This window comes from Cyprinodon variegatus, unplaced genomic scaffold (assembly GCF_000732505.1).
Source record: "Cyprinodon variegatus isolate N-32 unplaced genomic scaffold, C_variegatus-1.0 Scaffold146, whole genome shotgun sequence".
Classification (NCBI taxonomy): domain Eukaryota; kingdom Metazoa; phylum Chordata; class Actinopteri; order Cyprinodontiformes; family Cyprinodontidae; genus Cyprinodon; species Cyprinodon variegatus.
The window spans coordinates 770,751-784,683 of NW_015150599.1; the positions used below are offsets into that span (position 1 = coordinate 770,751).

General features: G+C 36.7%; 1 protein-coding gene across 1 annotated transcript in view; it reads left to right on the forward strand.

Annotated features, from left to right (window-relative positions):
- Window positions 1-2,024: 2,024 nt before the first annotated feature.
- The window catches only part of LOC107086228 (heparan sulfate glucosamine 3-O-sulfotransferase 6-like), a 24,042-nt gene continuing 12,133 nt past the window's right edge, over window positions 2,025-13,933 (forward strand). The window contains exon 1 of the mRNA XM_015377041.1: window positions 2,025-2,728. Within this exon, the coding sequence (XP_015232527.1) occupies window positions 2,223-2,728 (506 nt within the window). The 5' untranslated portion in view covers window positions 2,025-2,222. The remainder of the gene's footprint in view (window positions 2,729-13,933) is intronic.

Genomic DNA, 13,933 nt, shown 5'->3' on the forward strand with positions numbered 1-13,933 from the left:
GACATGCTCAGAGCAGTCTGGCAAAATATGGTTACACCGTGTGTGTCTGCATTTAGTTGTTAACTTTCTTCAGGTTACGAATTATATATCATAAGGTTAAAACAAATACAAAATATAAAACTCAAAAAGACTAGATGTATGTATAAATACAAAGCCTAAAAAGCTAGGTCACGGATCCCATTTCCGGGATAGATCGGGTACAGACGAGTAATAAAAAGGCAAGGATATATTATGCATTTAATTTCTCCGAAAATAAATTATTAACCTTTTACTCAGTCTACTTAGTACGCTCATAATTATGAGGAGAGAAAATTTGTTTTGGTCTCTGTAATAAAATAAAATCGAGAGCGACCCTTGATGTATATCGGGTCGCAAATGCCCAAATGAGCTGATTGTACGGATCGTGCTACCAGTACGGATAGGGTAGTGATACAGCCTAGAGAAGCGGGATTTCCTGAAAAGAAGCCAATCACATACAAGTTATTTTATCCAGAGGGTAAAGCCTTCAAAGTTTAAATGAGTGGAGAGAAACAGATCCACATGTGAGTAGGATATAATCTATAGGCGCATAAAAAGCAAACCACAAATGCAGAAAAGGAACATGCACTCATGATTGTGATATATTTGGTGCCCCATAGTATTAAATCTGCACTCATAGAACATTCAAAATGTGTATGGATAGTAGTTTACATGCATGTGTTTTAAATAAAAACTCTTCATATGAGTATTTTTACACGTGTGGACTTTTGGCAGAATTCTGACGCAATATGTCTTCTTTCTGATTTACACACAGAATACACAGGGGCTGGCTTATTTTTAACAACCTACATCAGCTGATCAGTCTCCTAGGATCTCGGAATGAGGACCCAGGAGACTGGAGATGCCATCAGTGATTCAATGGAAACACACCAAGTAGAGCAGAGAGAGTGCAGGATCAGTGAGGCTTTTGGAAAACGTATATTATATATATTCATGTCTCCCTTTCAATTGCTAGAGGTTCCCTTGTGTGATGTCATCAGGCACAAGGCATGTTAGGAAATCTTGCAGCCATATCACATTAGAAAATAAAAGATTTGACCTCTTCTTGCAAGCAGTATTGTTTACATTACGAAAGAGAAGAAGATGCAGCTGACTGGTGTTTTAAAGGTTGCAACTGATCATAAATTAGCTTAACTGAGTTCTAAGCCTGCAGGATTAGATCATCGACTTTAAAAAGTACTTTGAAATGTTGACAGATGCAAACATGCTTCTCATTAGAAGAGGCTTTGGGGTCACAGCAACTTAGAGCAATGATATCAGAAATACAAATCAGAGTGAAGGCCTTCTGCTGACCTCTTGTGGAGTAAAAAGTGAGGAGGATCCATCTTGCTCCATAGAAGCTATACCAAGGCATCATCAGACACATTTTAAGTGTTTTTATCACAGTCTGTTCATTTCTTCTACAACTTTGACATTATCAATTTTTTCCTTTATTGCTTTAAAAAGACCTATATACAAACCTTTATATAAACAGAAACAGCCGACAACACCCTAAAAAGGAAGTAGGAGAAGAGAGGAACCAGGTGACACCTGTTGCCCCTGTTGTCAGGACAGATGGGGGGTTGATTGGTGTCATCTTCAGCACCAGCAGGCTGTGTGGTCTGGCTGGTTAGATGTCAGCACTCTGGATGGTCAGAAAGCGAGAAGGAATAAAATAAATCAGAAATATCCCTAAAGCTTAACAGGAACATCTCTGATCCAACATCTAATATCCCTCCTCCATCATTCTCCAAACCTTCTCCTCCTTCCAGCGCATTAAAAGCGCATTAAATACAATTACACTAACTACCGTATTCCTCTAAAATTGCTCTAATGATAATTTGACATGAGAAATTTTCCCTGCCTGTTCACTTTAGGGGATCGTAGTGCGTTCCCTTCAGTGATAATTATTCTCTTATTATTTTTGCGTCGCATGGGTTGGAGATAATAAAAAAAAGGGGGCGTGCGTTTCATGACCAGGGCGTGGATGTGGGTTTCCCGCTGAGACGCAGCCAGTGGAGCTCCAGGCTCTGTGGAGGACTTTCTAAAGATGCTGTCTTTCATTCCTGGGAGCTGAAGAAAACCGATGGATATCTGGAGCTCTGCCTCGATGCGCAGTGGGAAAGTTTGGCTCAGTTTGCGCCTCTGGAATATCCATGTTATCATGTGAGGAGCTGGAGAACACAGTGGTATGATGTCCCTCGATGTGCCATGTTTCCGCTGTGTCCTCCTGCTCAGGAACGCGACCCATGGGATGTAGTAAATGGAGAGCTGCGTTCAACTTTGGACACCTGAAGGCGCAGTCCAAGCTGTCCCTCTTCTTCACCATGATTGTTCTCTTTACTTACCTCCTCTACTGCCTCAACGAATGCTGCGACTCACATCCAAGACCCGTTTACGAAAACGGACCGGTGTCCAGCAGAGATGGTCCAGAAGGAGCGCAGCCTCTCGATGCGCACAGCGCGTCTTCCGCGTCGCTCGTCCGGAAGCAGCTGTCGGACTCCCCGAACGGCATCCAGCCTTTCTACAACATCTCTATAGCCAATAATTTCGGCAGCAAGACGCTTCCCCAGGCCATCATTATCGGGGTGAAGAAGGGTGGCACTCGCGCTCTGCTGGAGTTTCTGCGCGTCCATCCGGACGTCAGAGCCGTGGGCGCAGAGCCGCACTTCTTCGACCGCTTCTACGACAAGGGACTGGAATGGTACAGGTAAAACTGATGATTATTCATATTTGATCTTAAACTGCTTTATAATTACTGCTTTAGAAGGTTTTCACTCCCTTTAAACTTTCCCATCGGTTTATAATAGTCTTCATCTGAAATGCTGACCATATGGAGGAAACCTTAATGCGCACACGGCAAAAACAGTCTAGATATAAGTGCAAATTGTCTTATATTAAGTGAATTTGTACTTAATTTGAGTAGCTAAATAAAATCATCAGCCAATGGAATAAGATTGTTTACTCTTAAAATAAGATAAGTAGATAATATGCTCTTGAAATAAGACACAGCTATTATTTTTTTTACTTATTTTAAGTGTAATATGTCTTGTTCCACAGGCAAAGTGCCTCACTTACCACATCAATTCAAGAAAAAAATTACTTATTTTAAGAAAAAAATACTTAATTAGATTTAAGTTTTTTTTTTGCAGTGCATAAAGCTGCACAGGAACATTGTTATTATTAATATAAATTATCTATAAAAAAAAAAAATATCACCGTTGCTTTTTACAAATAAATGTAGGCCTAAAAAAACAAAATTTTGGGGGGGCTTAAAAAGAAATTTCTATTGTATAGAATTCTATTGTATAGAATTGAAAAAACAGTGTTAAATATTAGACAACTATTAAACTCAATTCAGAAAACCAAAATAATTGTAAACTTTAAGTTGTAGATTATTTCAACAGTTGAAAGTTTTGCAAACTTTCTTTTATTGCTGTTTTAAAGTCTGGTAAAACCAACCTTTGGAGGTGGCTTTTGAGTTAGAGGCAGATTGTTCCTTTATAACAGTGCCAATTGCTGTTGAAGATGTTGCCAAGCAAAGTCATATTATAGTTTCTGTACAATAACAACAAAACTTACTTTTTTATTTTTTTTGTAAATGTATAATGACCACAACTTATAGTTAAGTAACCATGTAGACAGGGATTGGAACTGCCTGTGGTTAGAGAGCAATTGCTTCTTGGAGAAAACGCAAAGGTCTGATGTTTGAAACTGCTACTGTCCCTGGAAGAAAAAAAGAGTTTAAAAAATGGGATGACAAATTCTCTCTTTAAGGGCCAATAAGCTTTAAGTAAGCAGTTTAGGATTTGTAGTTTATTTATTACGTAAGTCACCGCTGCTTTCATGTTTTCAGGTTGGAAAAAAAGTTACAATAACATAGAGGTCAAAGTTTTCAAACTATTACAGTAAGAACTGGAGTAAGATATACACTATGCAGAGTTCTAATATAACACTAATTCCGAGTCGGACCAAAAGCACTTTACTTTAACACTGCAAAATGACTGTAGTCAACATTTTACATATTTTCATTTCCTTAAAATTTTGAGTTCTGCTACTTTTTCTTTCTTTTCAGTGAACCTTGAGGTTTTGCTGATACAGATGAGTTTATTAAAACAAAGAAACAAGACATTGTTTTCAAATCAATTACAGTTTTAGAGTCAGATAATAAAAAACAACAAATGACTACTGTAAATAATATTTGATTGATTTTAGGTCTGTTAATCTCACTTTTAGGCAGCAAAGGTTTCCCTTAGTATATGTACAACTGCAATTCAGTTTCTTTTACAGAATGAGCCACATTTTCTCTTCCTCATTTGGTTGATCTTAAGTTATTCTGCACAGAAGATGGAGAGATATGTTCAAAGCTGCTTGAGGTAAATCTCAACGATCTGCAGCGTGAAACTGACTGAAGGCTCTTTTACTGATTCAAACAGGCGTAACAGAAAATACACACCTTCTTTGTCAGCTTTTATATTTTCTGTGTATAATTTTCCTTCCACTTTACATGTATGTACTGCTTGACCTATGCAAATGGACCTATAAGATTAAAGCAACTTGGAAAACATAAAAACGTAAAATAAAAAGTGGTAAAACATAAAAACGTAAAATAAAAAGTGGTAAAACATAAAAAGTGGTTAAAAAAAACAACATTTTTTTTTAAGTGTCTGTGAAAATATAGGTTTAGATTTCATTTTCATAAATGGTCAAACATATAATTAGCTTATAATTAGCTCAATTTAATAATATACCCTCCATACATTTGTAAACATTTTTATCAATTTCATTCCTAAAGGTTTAAACTTGAACTCTCATTTTCTTTCCATAAAACTGAAACTGAACCCTTTTATTTCCTGATTCTCATCTTTAATATTTGTATTTTATTGTGATCTGTGTGCACGAGAGAGCAACAGATTCAATCATAAACTCCTCCATCCTGCTCTTCCACTTCTAATAAACACCTTCTCTTCCTCATTAATGTCACTTGGAACCAATCAGCTGCTTGCTGAGAGCATGTAGGGATGGCTGTGACTTCTGTCCCATGCCAATAACCTGCTTATTGAGCTGACACTTTGCTTCCTAAGTGTCCATTTTGATGAAGGGTGAGAGATGATGATGTAATGTGAGGCTGATCTAGATATTGGTCACAGGAAATTAAAAAATAAACAGTATTTTACATTAAAGTAGAGATTAAAGCGTTTTGCTAAAATAAACTGGGGAAAAAAGAGCATCCAAAAGGAGAATGGGGATCATCACATTAAAAGACACAGGTTATATTTTTGATGTATGGAATAGGAACATAATTGCATGCAGAATTTATAAAGTGCTGGCAGATTATTGTATTTTTACCCAGCTTCCAATTAAAGGAATCTCTTATCTGTTACATTCAGGCCTCAATGAAGATAAGGAGAGCAATTTGTGCACTCGAGTAGCCAGTTACCAAACTGAAATATTTCTTCTAGTAACTACTTTTGTAATGTTTCATGCTGTTAAGAGTCTCTTCTAGGAGCATGTTTAGTAAGGAGATTGATCAATCTTTAAAGGGTCTCAGGGTGGTCTTCCCATTAGTCTTTATTCTCCTTGAGTTAATAAACTTTATGTTCTTTTAAATGCAACCAGAGTGTAGTTGGAGGTATATAATGAAATATGTTTTTTTACTAATCTGCTGATGGCTCATGTCATCTCTGTGTGAATTGGATTTGTTATTCAGCATTGCAGACCTTAAACAGACAGCTTAGGAACCCATGGAGCAGATCAGCTCACAAGTTTAAGTTTATATAAAAACTTCATGTTGGGTTCCTACCCCTAGTATAAATAGGAGTTATCATGATTTATCCAGAAATCTTTTATTTTATTTTTATAACAATTGGATTTTTCTATGCATATATGTTGTTCATTTCTAGTGTGTAGCTATATAGAAGGGCAATGTCGACAATTTATTTATGAAAGCTTTTATATAACATTTTGTAAAGCTTAGAATTCATTATAAATGCTTTATTTATCTGCTTACAGTATACTTAATACATGTAGTGAGTTCTAGATAACAGATCCTCCCGGCTCTAGTTAGGTATCAGTAGACAAACTGTAATAATTAATAATCTATCGAGCTGGATGCAGTCACAGTTTGGTAGAAATGTATTTTTTATTTTGTAACAAATATAGGTAAAGTATGTTTTATTTAATGTTCAGCAGATAAATTAATTATGTGTCAAGAAAAAATTATGAGGTCATATTATTTAAAATATTGTTTCAGCAAAACGTTTAAAAAAACAGCAAAAATTTAAAGCTAAATTAAACACAAAAGTAAAAAAAAAAAAAAACAATTTTCATCAACAATAGTAAAGAGAAATTTGGGTTCAATTAAATAAAGCTAAAAAAGAGCAGAACTATAAAGTAGAATCATAAATATTTGGTGTGTTTGATGTTTTACTTAAAATAATGAATGGTGAATCATAATAGTTGAATTAAATAGTATTGAAGTTAATAAATAAGGCAATTTAGATAAACCATTTAAAGTCTGATCATTTTTTTTCTCCTTGTTTTATAATTCATCAGAAGTCTGAACCTTATAAAGTTTGACCAAAGAGTTTAAACCCGACTTGCACAATTATTGCCTTTACTTTTTTAGTCTCTGCAGCAGGTTTGGGTTCTTCAGAAATTCAGTACGAGTAAGTGATTTTTCAAATATGGTAGATCTTTTTAAACAGATTGTCGGATTAAATTATTTGTATCCATATAAGCTGCCTTGAGTGCGAAATATATTTTATATTCCAAATATTTAGGCAAGTAATTATTTAACCTTAGGGCCAATCCAATGTCTATTGAGTCTTAACTTGAGATAAATGATCTGAAACCAATTCAGGGAACTGCACAGAAATCCCTAAATATTTTTTTTTTTGGCAGATGGAGTTCTTAATTTCAAAGATTAGGAGGGTATTTAGGATTCTGCTCCTGATCCTCTCCCTATGGTCTTCTTATGCTTGCCCCAGGTCCCCTTGCCCTTTGTCTATGGTCTATTGCCCCTCATCCCTGGTCCTCTTCCTTTGCCCCTTAGGCCCCGCTTCACAGCCTCTGGTCACTCTTACTTCTCACCTGGTCGTTGGCCCAGGTTACCTGGTGTTTGTCTGTTGACCTTTGCCTGTGGTCCCTTTTCCTGAACCTGTGTTTTTTAAGAGAACATTTCAAACAGAGATGTACAGCAAATTTTTATGCAAGTATTAGTTAAATATAAAGTTTTTGGACATGATCCACCAATGTAGACAATCAGTAACTTTTGTAATCTATGTAGCTTGGCTTAACTATAAAATTTGTTTAGATAACTTCCTATATCATGCTTTCTTTTAGGGCATGAGAACAGAAAAAAAGGTATTGGAGAAAAATAAGGCATGTTCCCACACTGAAAATAACACAATGATTATTATTGTGCACAAAAGTTCAGTACGCCAGTACAGTACGTCCTGCATAGCATAAACTGATCCATCAGCATTCTCAGGTGTTGAAAACGTCCCATTCTTCTTACATTCCTCAGTTTAGCAGCAGATAACGTAAAATGATGCCAAAAGCCCACGTAAGAGTGATCACCGCAACTGCAGATGTCATGGTTTCTCCAGATTTTTGGCTAAATCTGTTCAAATAAATGTTTAAGAGGTGTCCCAAATCATATGGGTTGAATTTTACTACCTATCCCCTTGGTGGAACCTATATATGTGACTCGTGTGTGAAACTGCATGAAGCATATTTCCTTTGTCTTGATTCTGCCACCACTGCAGGAGTTCGTTGACTATTAGGTAGATTTATTTATAGGAAGCTGTTTCACTGATGCTGACATTTATAGTTGAAAATATACGAGTCACTAAAGAGGATTAATATCTACACTCAGGTCTCAAACTGCCTAATACAACCAGTTGATGTATTTTCTTTTCCTTTATGTCCCCGTAGAGTCTGTCTTCTTATTTGCTTATTGATCCAGTTCCATGTCTCATAGACACAGGTTGTAAAATTCAGACAACTGCTGCCAGACAGGAATGTCCAGTTTTTCATTTCCTGTCAGACTCGTATTCGAACCACAGAGGATTCTCTTGCTGAATTCCTCTCTCCTTACCCTCTCTGGTGGTGAAGGTCGCTGTGGGGTCCTTTTGGACCGATCAGGATCACTAAATAAGGAATTCTGAAAAAAAAAAGGAAATGTATAGATCTGGATCAAAGCAGTCCTTATTATCTATAAACAACATCATCTCCCACCATGCAGACTATTGCAAAAGGATTCACACCCCATGATCAGGTTTTTGCAATCAGACAGTATTTCATAGGTTGTATCTGATTTAGTAACATCTAACTGTCCCGTTAAATAAGTATAAAAGGTAATTTCCTTCAATATGCCTTTACAAAAAAATTGTTTAGAGGTGTGGTCACCATCACAGTGGCATCAGTTGTCAACGATAATACAAAGTAGTGCCACCTTTCAACCTACAACCTTGCACTCAAAATATAACAAGTGAAGAATTTTGATAGAAATATAAACAAAACTACATTTAAGGAAAGCAAAACACAGCTACAACAAAGATTGTGGAGTGGTTTGATATTGGATGAGGCCTGCTTTTTGTCATTTGTTTCCGCATAGAGCAAACCCGGTCGTTTTACCTTCCAATTCAGAGATTTTACTTGGATTTTCCGAGAAATTGATCTGTTTTACTTTGCTACACTGGAAAAAAAAATAAAAATCTAGATAAGTAATTTTTTTCTTAAAATAAGTGCATTTGTTCTTGGATTGAGGAGGTAAAAGAGACATTTTTCCAATGAAACAAGAAAATTTACACTTAAATTAAGAAAACACAATTGCATTGTCTTATTTTAAAAAGACAAAAAATACTAATTCCTTTGGCAAACTATCTCATTTACCTACTCAAATTAAGAGTAAATACACTTAGTTTAGGAAATTTTTACTTATTTCTAGATCGTTTTTCCAGTATACCCCGTCTCTCTTCCTGTCTGACCGTTACAATTGCTGTGTAGGTCTGACAAAAAAGTATATGCAAGTACAGGTGCAGAGATTTGTGTGCGGTCTGATCTTCCCCATGTATTTATGACCTGATTTCCTGTCAAATCGGGCACTAAAAGAGTGTCTGGTGTGTTCAGGCCTTTGGAAACTGCAGAGGCTTGAGACTAGACCAGAAGATCATCCACCATGAGGGTACCTTTACACACACAAGGTTGCATTGGTTTAGGTCAAAGAATGCCTGTGTTAAAATAGCCAAATTCAAGACTTGCATCTACTTGACTACTGATTTATAGATTCACCTTCAGCTATGTTAAGTAAAACAAGTAGAAATGTCAATTTATTCAACAATTTATGGAGGGCAAACACATTTATGCACACCGCATACCATATTTTTTTTTCAAACAGTGCACCGTGTTCCTTCCACTTCACTATGATATTTGACATCGTGTTGAATGAATATTACCGTGCTTAAATTACAGGTAGTGCTATTTCATTAGATATTGAACTTCTGTAAATGGAGCTGGAAAAGTAACAAAACGATCAGAAAGGGATTGATGGATTGTTGGAGAAGAGGTATGGATTATCAGGCCTGACGTTTTCAGTCATGTGTTTATGACAGCTTCTCATCGGTCGATCTTTAACTTCCTGTGTTGCTGTGGAACATTTAAGAGGATGAGATGACTGATGAGATTTGAAGAGATGAGAGGGGAGGGGAGAACCGCACATGTTCTCCAGAGATTGCAAAGGAAGAGGTTCGTGTTTAGGATCACTTAAATGGATTTATTTTTTCTGATCTTCCAAGTTTCGTCATGTGACTAAGACAGATCAGACATGATCACAAAATCCATGAAGTCTCTTTCACTTTTAATAGACAGAGAAGATAGAAAGGCTGAAGGGGATTTTTCCTAGATCAGCATGATTGATTAGTTGCCGTGTCTGATGGAGAACAAAGTTATTATCCTCATCCTTCTTTCCTTCCTCAACACTTTTGTTTTCTCATGCTTTGCTCATTTCCCAGCAGTCATATGGATTTGATAAGAGTGTGGCAGCAAATTAAGCTAAATTAACCTTTAAAAATATGTTACATAAAACGGAAAACCTAAAGGAAACAGAAGAATTTCAGCGACTGGTTTAAAGTCTGACTGCCTGATGAGATAGAGGTGAGACGATGTCATTAGAACCTGTAAACAGAGGAACAGTTTTATAAAAGTCTTAAAGGAAACTTCCATCCAGTGGACATTTACCAACTTAGAATAACTGGTTTATTGGTAATGATGTCTGTACTGGTTTCAAGAGGAAATCGGTTTAATTACGCCTCCAGTTCTGGCACAGAGAGCAGCAGCTCAATTTGTAGTCAAGCAAAACAAGACAGGACAAGACCTGGTGATGGGTGGAAACCTGGAACCCGCGCTGCCTCTCTCTTCATGTAGATCCAAACTCTAATGTGTGTCTAGAAAGAGCCAGATAGATGATAGCAAAATAAAGAGTGTTTTTTTTTTTTTTTTTTTTTTTTATGGAATGACCCAGATGAACAAATAAGTTCAATTGAGATATAAAAATATTTACCCCACAGAGATTCTTCTTTCTCTTTGTCATGTTTAATTTTTATAAAATGAACTTAAAGAAGATGGCGTACTAGCGGAACTTTATTAGTAAGTGCGGATAGCGGGTAAACCCTGAGGAATAGGTTCAGGGATCGTGGCCCAAATATGGTAACAAAACAAGTAATGGAGTAAATACAAATGGACAGATGAAACCAGAAAGAACCAGTGAAATTAAACGCTGAGGGATGAGTGGAGAAAAACATTAGATATAGGTGTGTTCATTGGGAGATGTTATGGAGCAGCTGTGGCAGAAGGAAAGCAGAGACACTAAAGAGGATGGACTAATTATCAAAATTTAACAATTGGAAAAACGCCTACAGACAATAACACTTGCATGTTTCCGTGCAAACTAATTTTACTATCAGATATAGAAACCTAGTTATTAATTTCTTTTTTAGTTTATGTTTTCTTTTATCAAGATCTCGTTTGCTGAAGGGTAAAAATCTATTCAAAGCCTTTTAACTCTTGGTGAAAATAACTCCTAAACCTAATTACTAATTGTTCAAGATCTAACAACAGCATCTGGCAATAACTGGTCAAATGAGTCTAACATTACTGTGGAGTAGGGTGAACAGATGTCCTCTTTCTCCTGGACATGTCCTGCTTTTCAGACCTAGAAAAATGTCCAGGGGGAATTTCAAAATCGTCCGGGATTTTGACTGACCGCCTCAAACACATTACATAGCCTACAGCAGGGGTCAACATTTTCCAGGCCAAGGACCCCCAAACTGATGCCGAGAAGAAACGGGGACCCCCTAATTATATATATTGTATGAAATTGTGTTATATCAAACTGGTCATATAGTTATTCTATTATAAATGGAGTCATTTAACAAAAATAATTTCTCCCTGGGATTATTAAAGTATTTCTGATTCTGATTCCTTGTGGATGGGACAGGTGTTGTGAATGAAACGGTGCCCAGCTTGAAAGAGCTCCTGTGTGTTGCTGAATGTGTGCATTGATGACTGAAAGACATCTTCTGCCTCCATTTATCTGTTTAATACAATGTGTTGAGTTCATGTTAATGTGGAAAAAATTTGCAGGGGGTAATATTAAAAGAAAGTCTAACCAGCTAAAACTTTTGCGACCCCCAAGCAGTACCTTCGTGGAACCCCTAGGGGTCGCGGACCCCCTGTTGAAGACCTTTGGCCTACAGTGCAGTGTGATTAGATGGAGCCACTCCATTCCACTACTCCATTCAAGGTTTCTCTGTATGCCAAATTAGTCACGCCCTTCTCCCCAAATCCATTCACTTTGCATTATGTGTGTGTGTGAGTGTGTGAAAACCAAAAAGAGTTTGCTTGCTGCTAGTCGACCCCTGATTGCGACAGGCAATAGCCTATGTGTGTCCGCCGGTTTTACGGCAATGCCTAAACGAAAGTGTGTGTTTACGGAGGAGTTAAAGAAAAAAAATCCTGTGCTTTCGCCAGGGTCGTGATCCCTATGAGGCGGAATGTTTGACATGTAAAGAAAAAAAAAAGTGTCCTTCCTTTCCAGAAACCAAAATCTGGTCACCCGACTGGGCAGGAATTTAGGGTCACTCTGCTTTGTGGAATTCAGACACATTAGAAGGTTTTCCAGCATGACCTGTCTATTTTACTTCAAATGTGTTATCTCAGCATATGAGGCCACTAGGACATCACTGAGGATGCGGGAAGTATCACTCTATAATCTGCCTATCTCTTCACGCAGTCTATTAGTCCCTCCCTCCATCCTGTGCTCAAGAGCTCCTGTGAAGGCAAGGTGTGGCCCCCGTGGCCCCCGTGGCCCCTGGCTGCTCAAAGATAAAGCTACACAAGGAGACCACTGTGGGCCAGGCAGGAACATAACTTCTGATTTTCCCATCTGATAACTTAGAGGGAAGGGAGCAATTAGTGGCAGTGACACACACATGTCCCCACACACCAACACACTTATACTCATTCATGCAGACAGAAACATCCAGACTCTCTGTGCCTTAGTTCCATCGTGTCATTAGTCTGCGGTGTCTGAATGACTTAAACATTCCGTATGTTTGTCATGTTTCTTACTCCTCCTTTCTTCTTATTATTATTTATGACTAGGTTTGTTTAAAACATGTATGTATTCGATTGGTTTATTTCGTCTCTGTATTGGAACTAGAGCCAATTCAAAATTGTAGGAGGCTCTGAACATCAGCAGCCTTTTTTATTTTGTTGTTAGCCATTTACTGTTGTTGTTGACTGTCACAATTATCATTTTACTTTGTATTTCAAACTTATTTATCAGATTTATTTATTTTGTTTATTAGTCAAATTCAGACTTAATTAAACAATCAATTTTTACAACGTTGTGATTAAAGTTAAGAAATTAGGTAAATATTTAGTAAACTGTACTTACAGTAAAACTATACTGATACAAACAGTACAAAAGATCAAGAGGTATTAGGCTTTGATCGAGATTTCTTATGTATGATTTACACTACTACAGATATGTATTTTTTTTAATGTTGAATATATTTTAACTCTCTGATATTTATATTTAATTGAAATAAATAAATAAAAAACTCCAGAACCATATAGGTTAATTAGTGATAAATCTAACTTAAAATTTTGTTTTTTAAAATATATTGTGGAGAGCAAAATGCCTTGATGCTTTACCTGCCTGGGAAGCCTCATGTGGATTAGTTTGGCCCTTGCTGTAACTCTTAATTCTTTTTACCCGATACTGGTCTATCGGGTAAAAAACAGGGGGTCATTAGGGGGGATTGTTGGCCTGGCTAATCAGATTTTTTTTAGACGAATTGTTGGGGTTTTTTTAAGATGTTTTTTGATCCCCTGCAAGGGCTCAAAACATCTTGCCAGTGGGTTGCTTTGTTTAGAATACCTTGTGGTGAATTTATATTTTTAGGGACTTAAAAATTAAACGATGTACTGAATAGATTTGATTTCTGAATAATGAAATTACGGTAGATGGAAAACTGTTTGATGTTGTTGTTATACTTACATCCTCTTCAAAAATGTCTAAAAAAAACAAATACATTTTCTCAAACCTTTTTGACCTTGCCAGAGACTCAGTAGGTCCTTGTAGTGCAAGGATTTAAGCACCGAGGATTTTTTTACCCAGATATTTGAGTTTTCACAGCTATATTCTAACCTAAAAACATCTTGAAGGTATATTTCGTGAGATCCATAGCACTATTTTCAGCCTTTTTGCCTCCCTTTAAACTGCACCCTTTAATCCAGCCCTTAACACTTCAGAGGTAATCTGAAAGACTTTCCCCAGTCAAGGGAGGTTTAACTTTTTTTAAAATATGAAGATATACTTATAGAAATATGTATATATATATATATA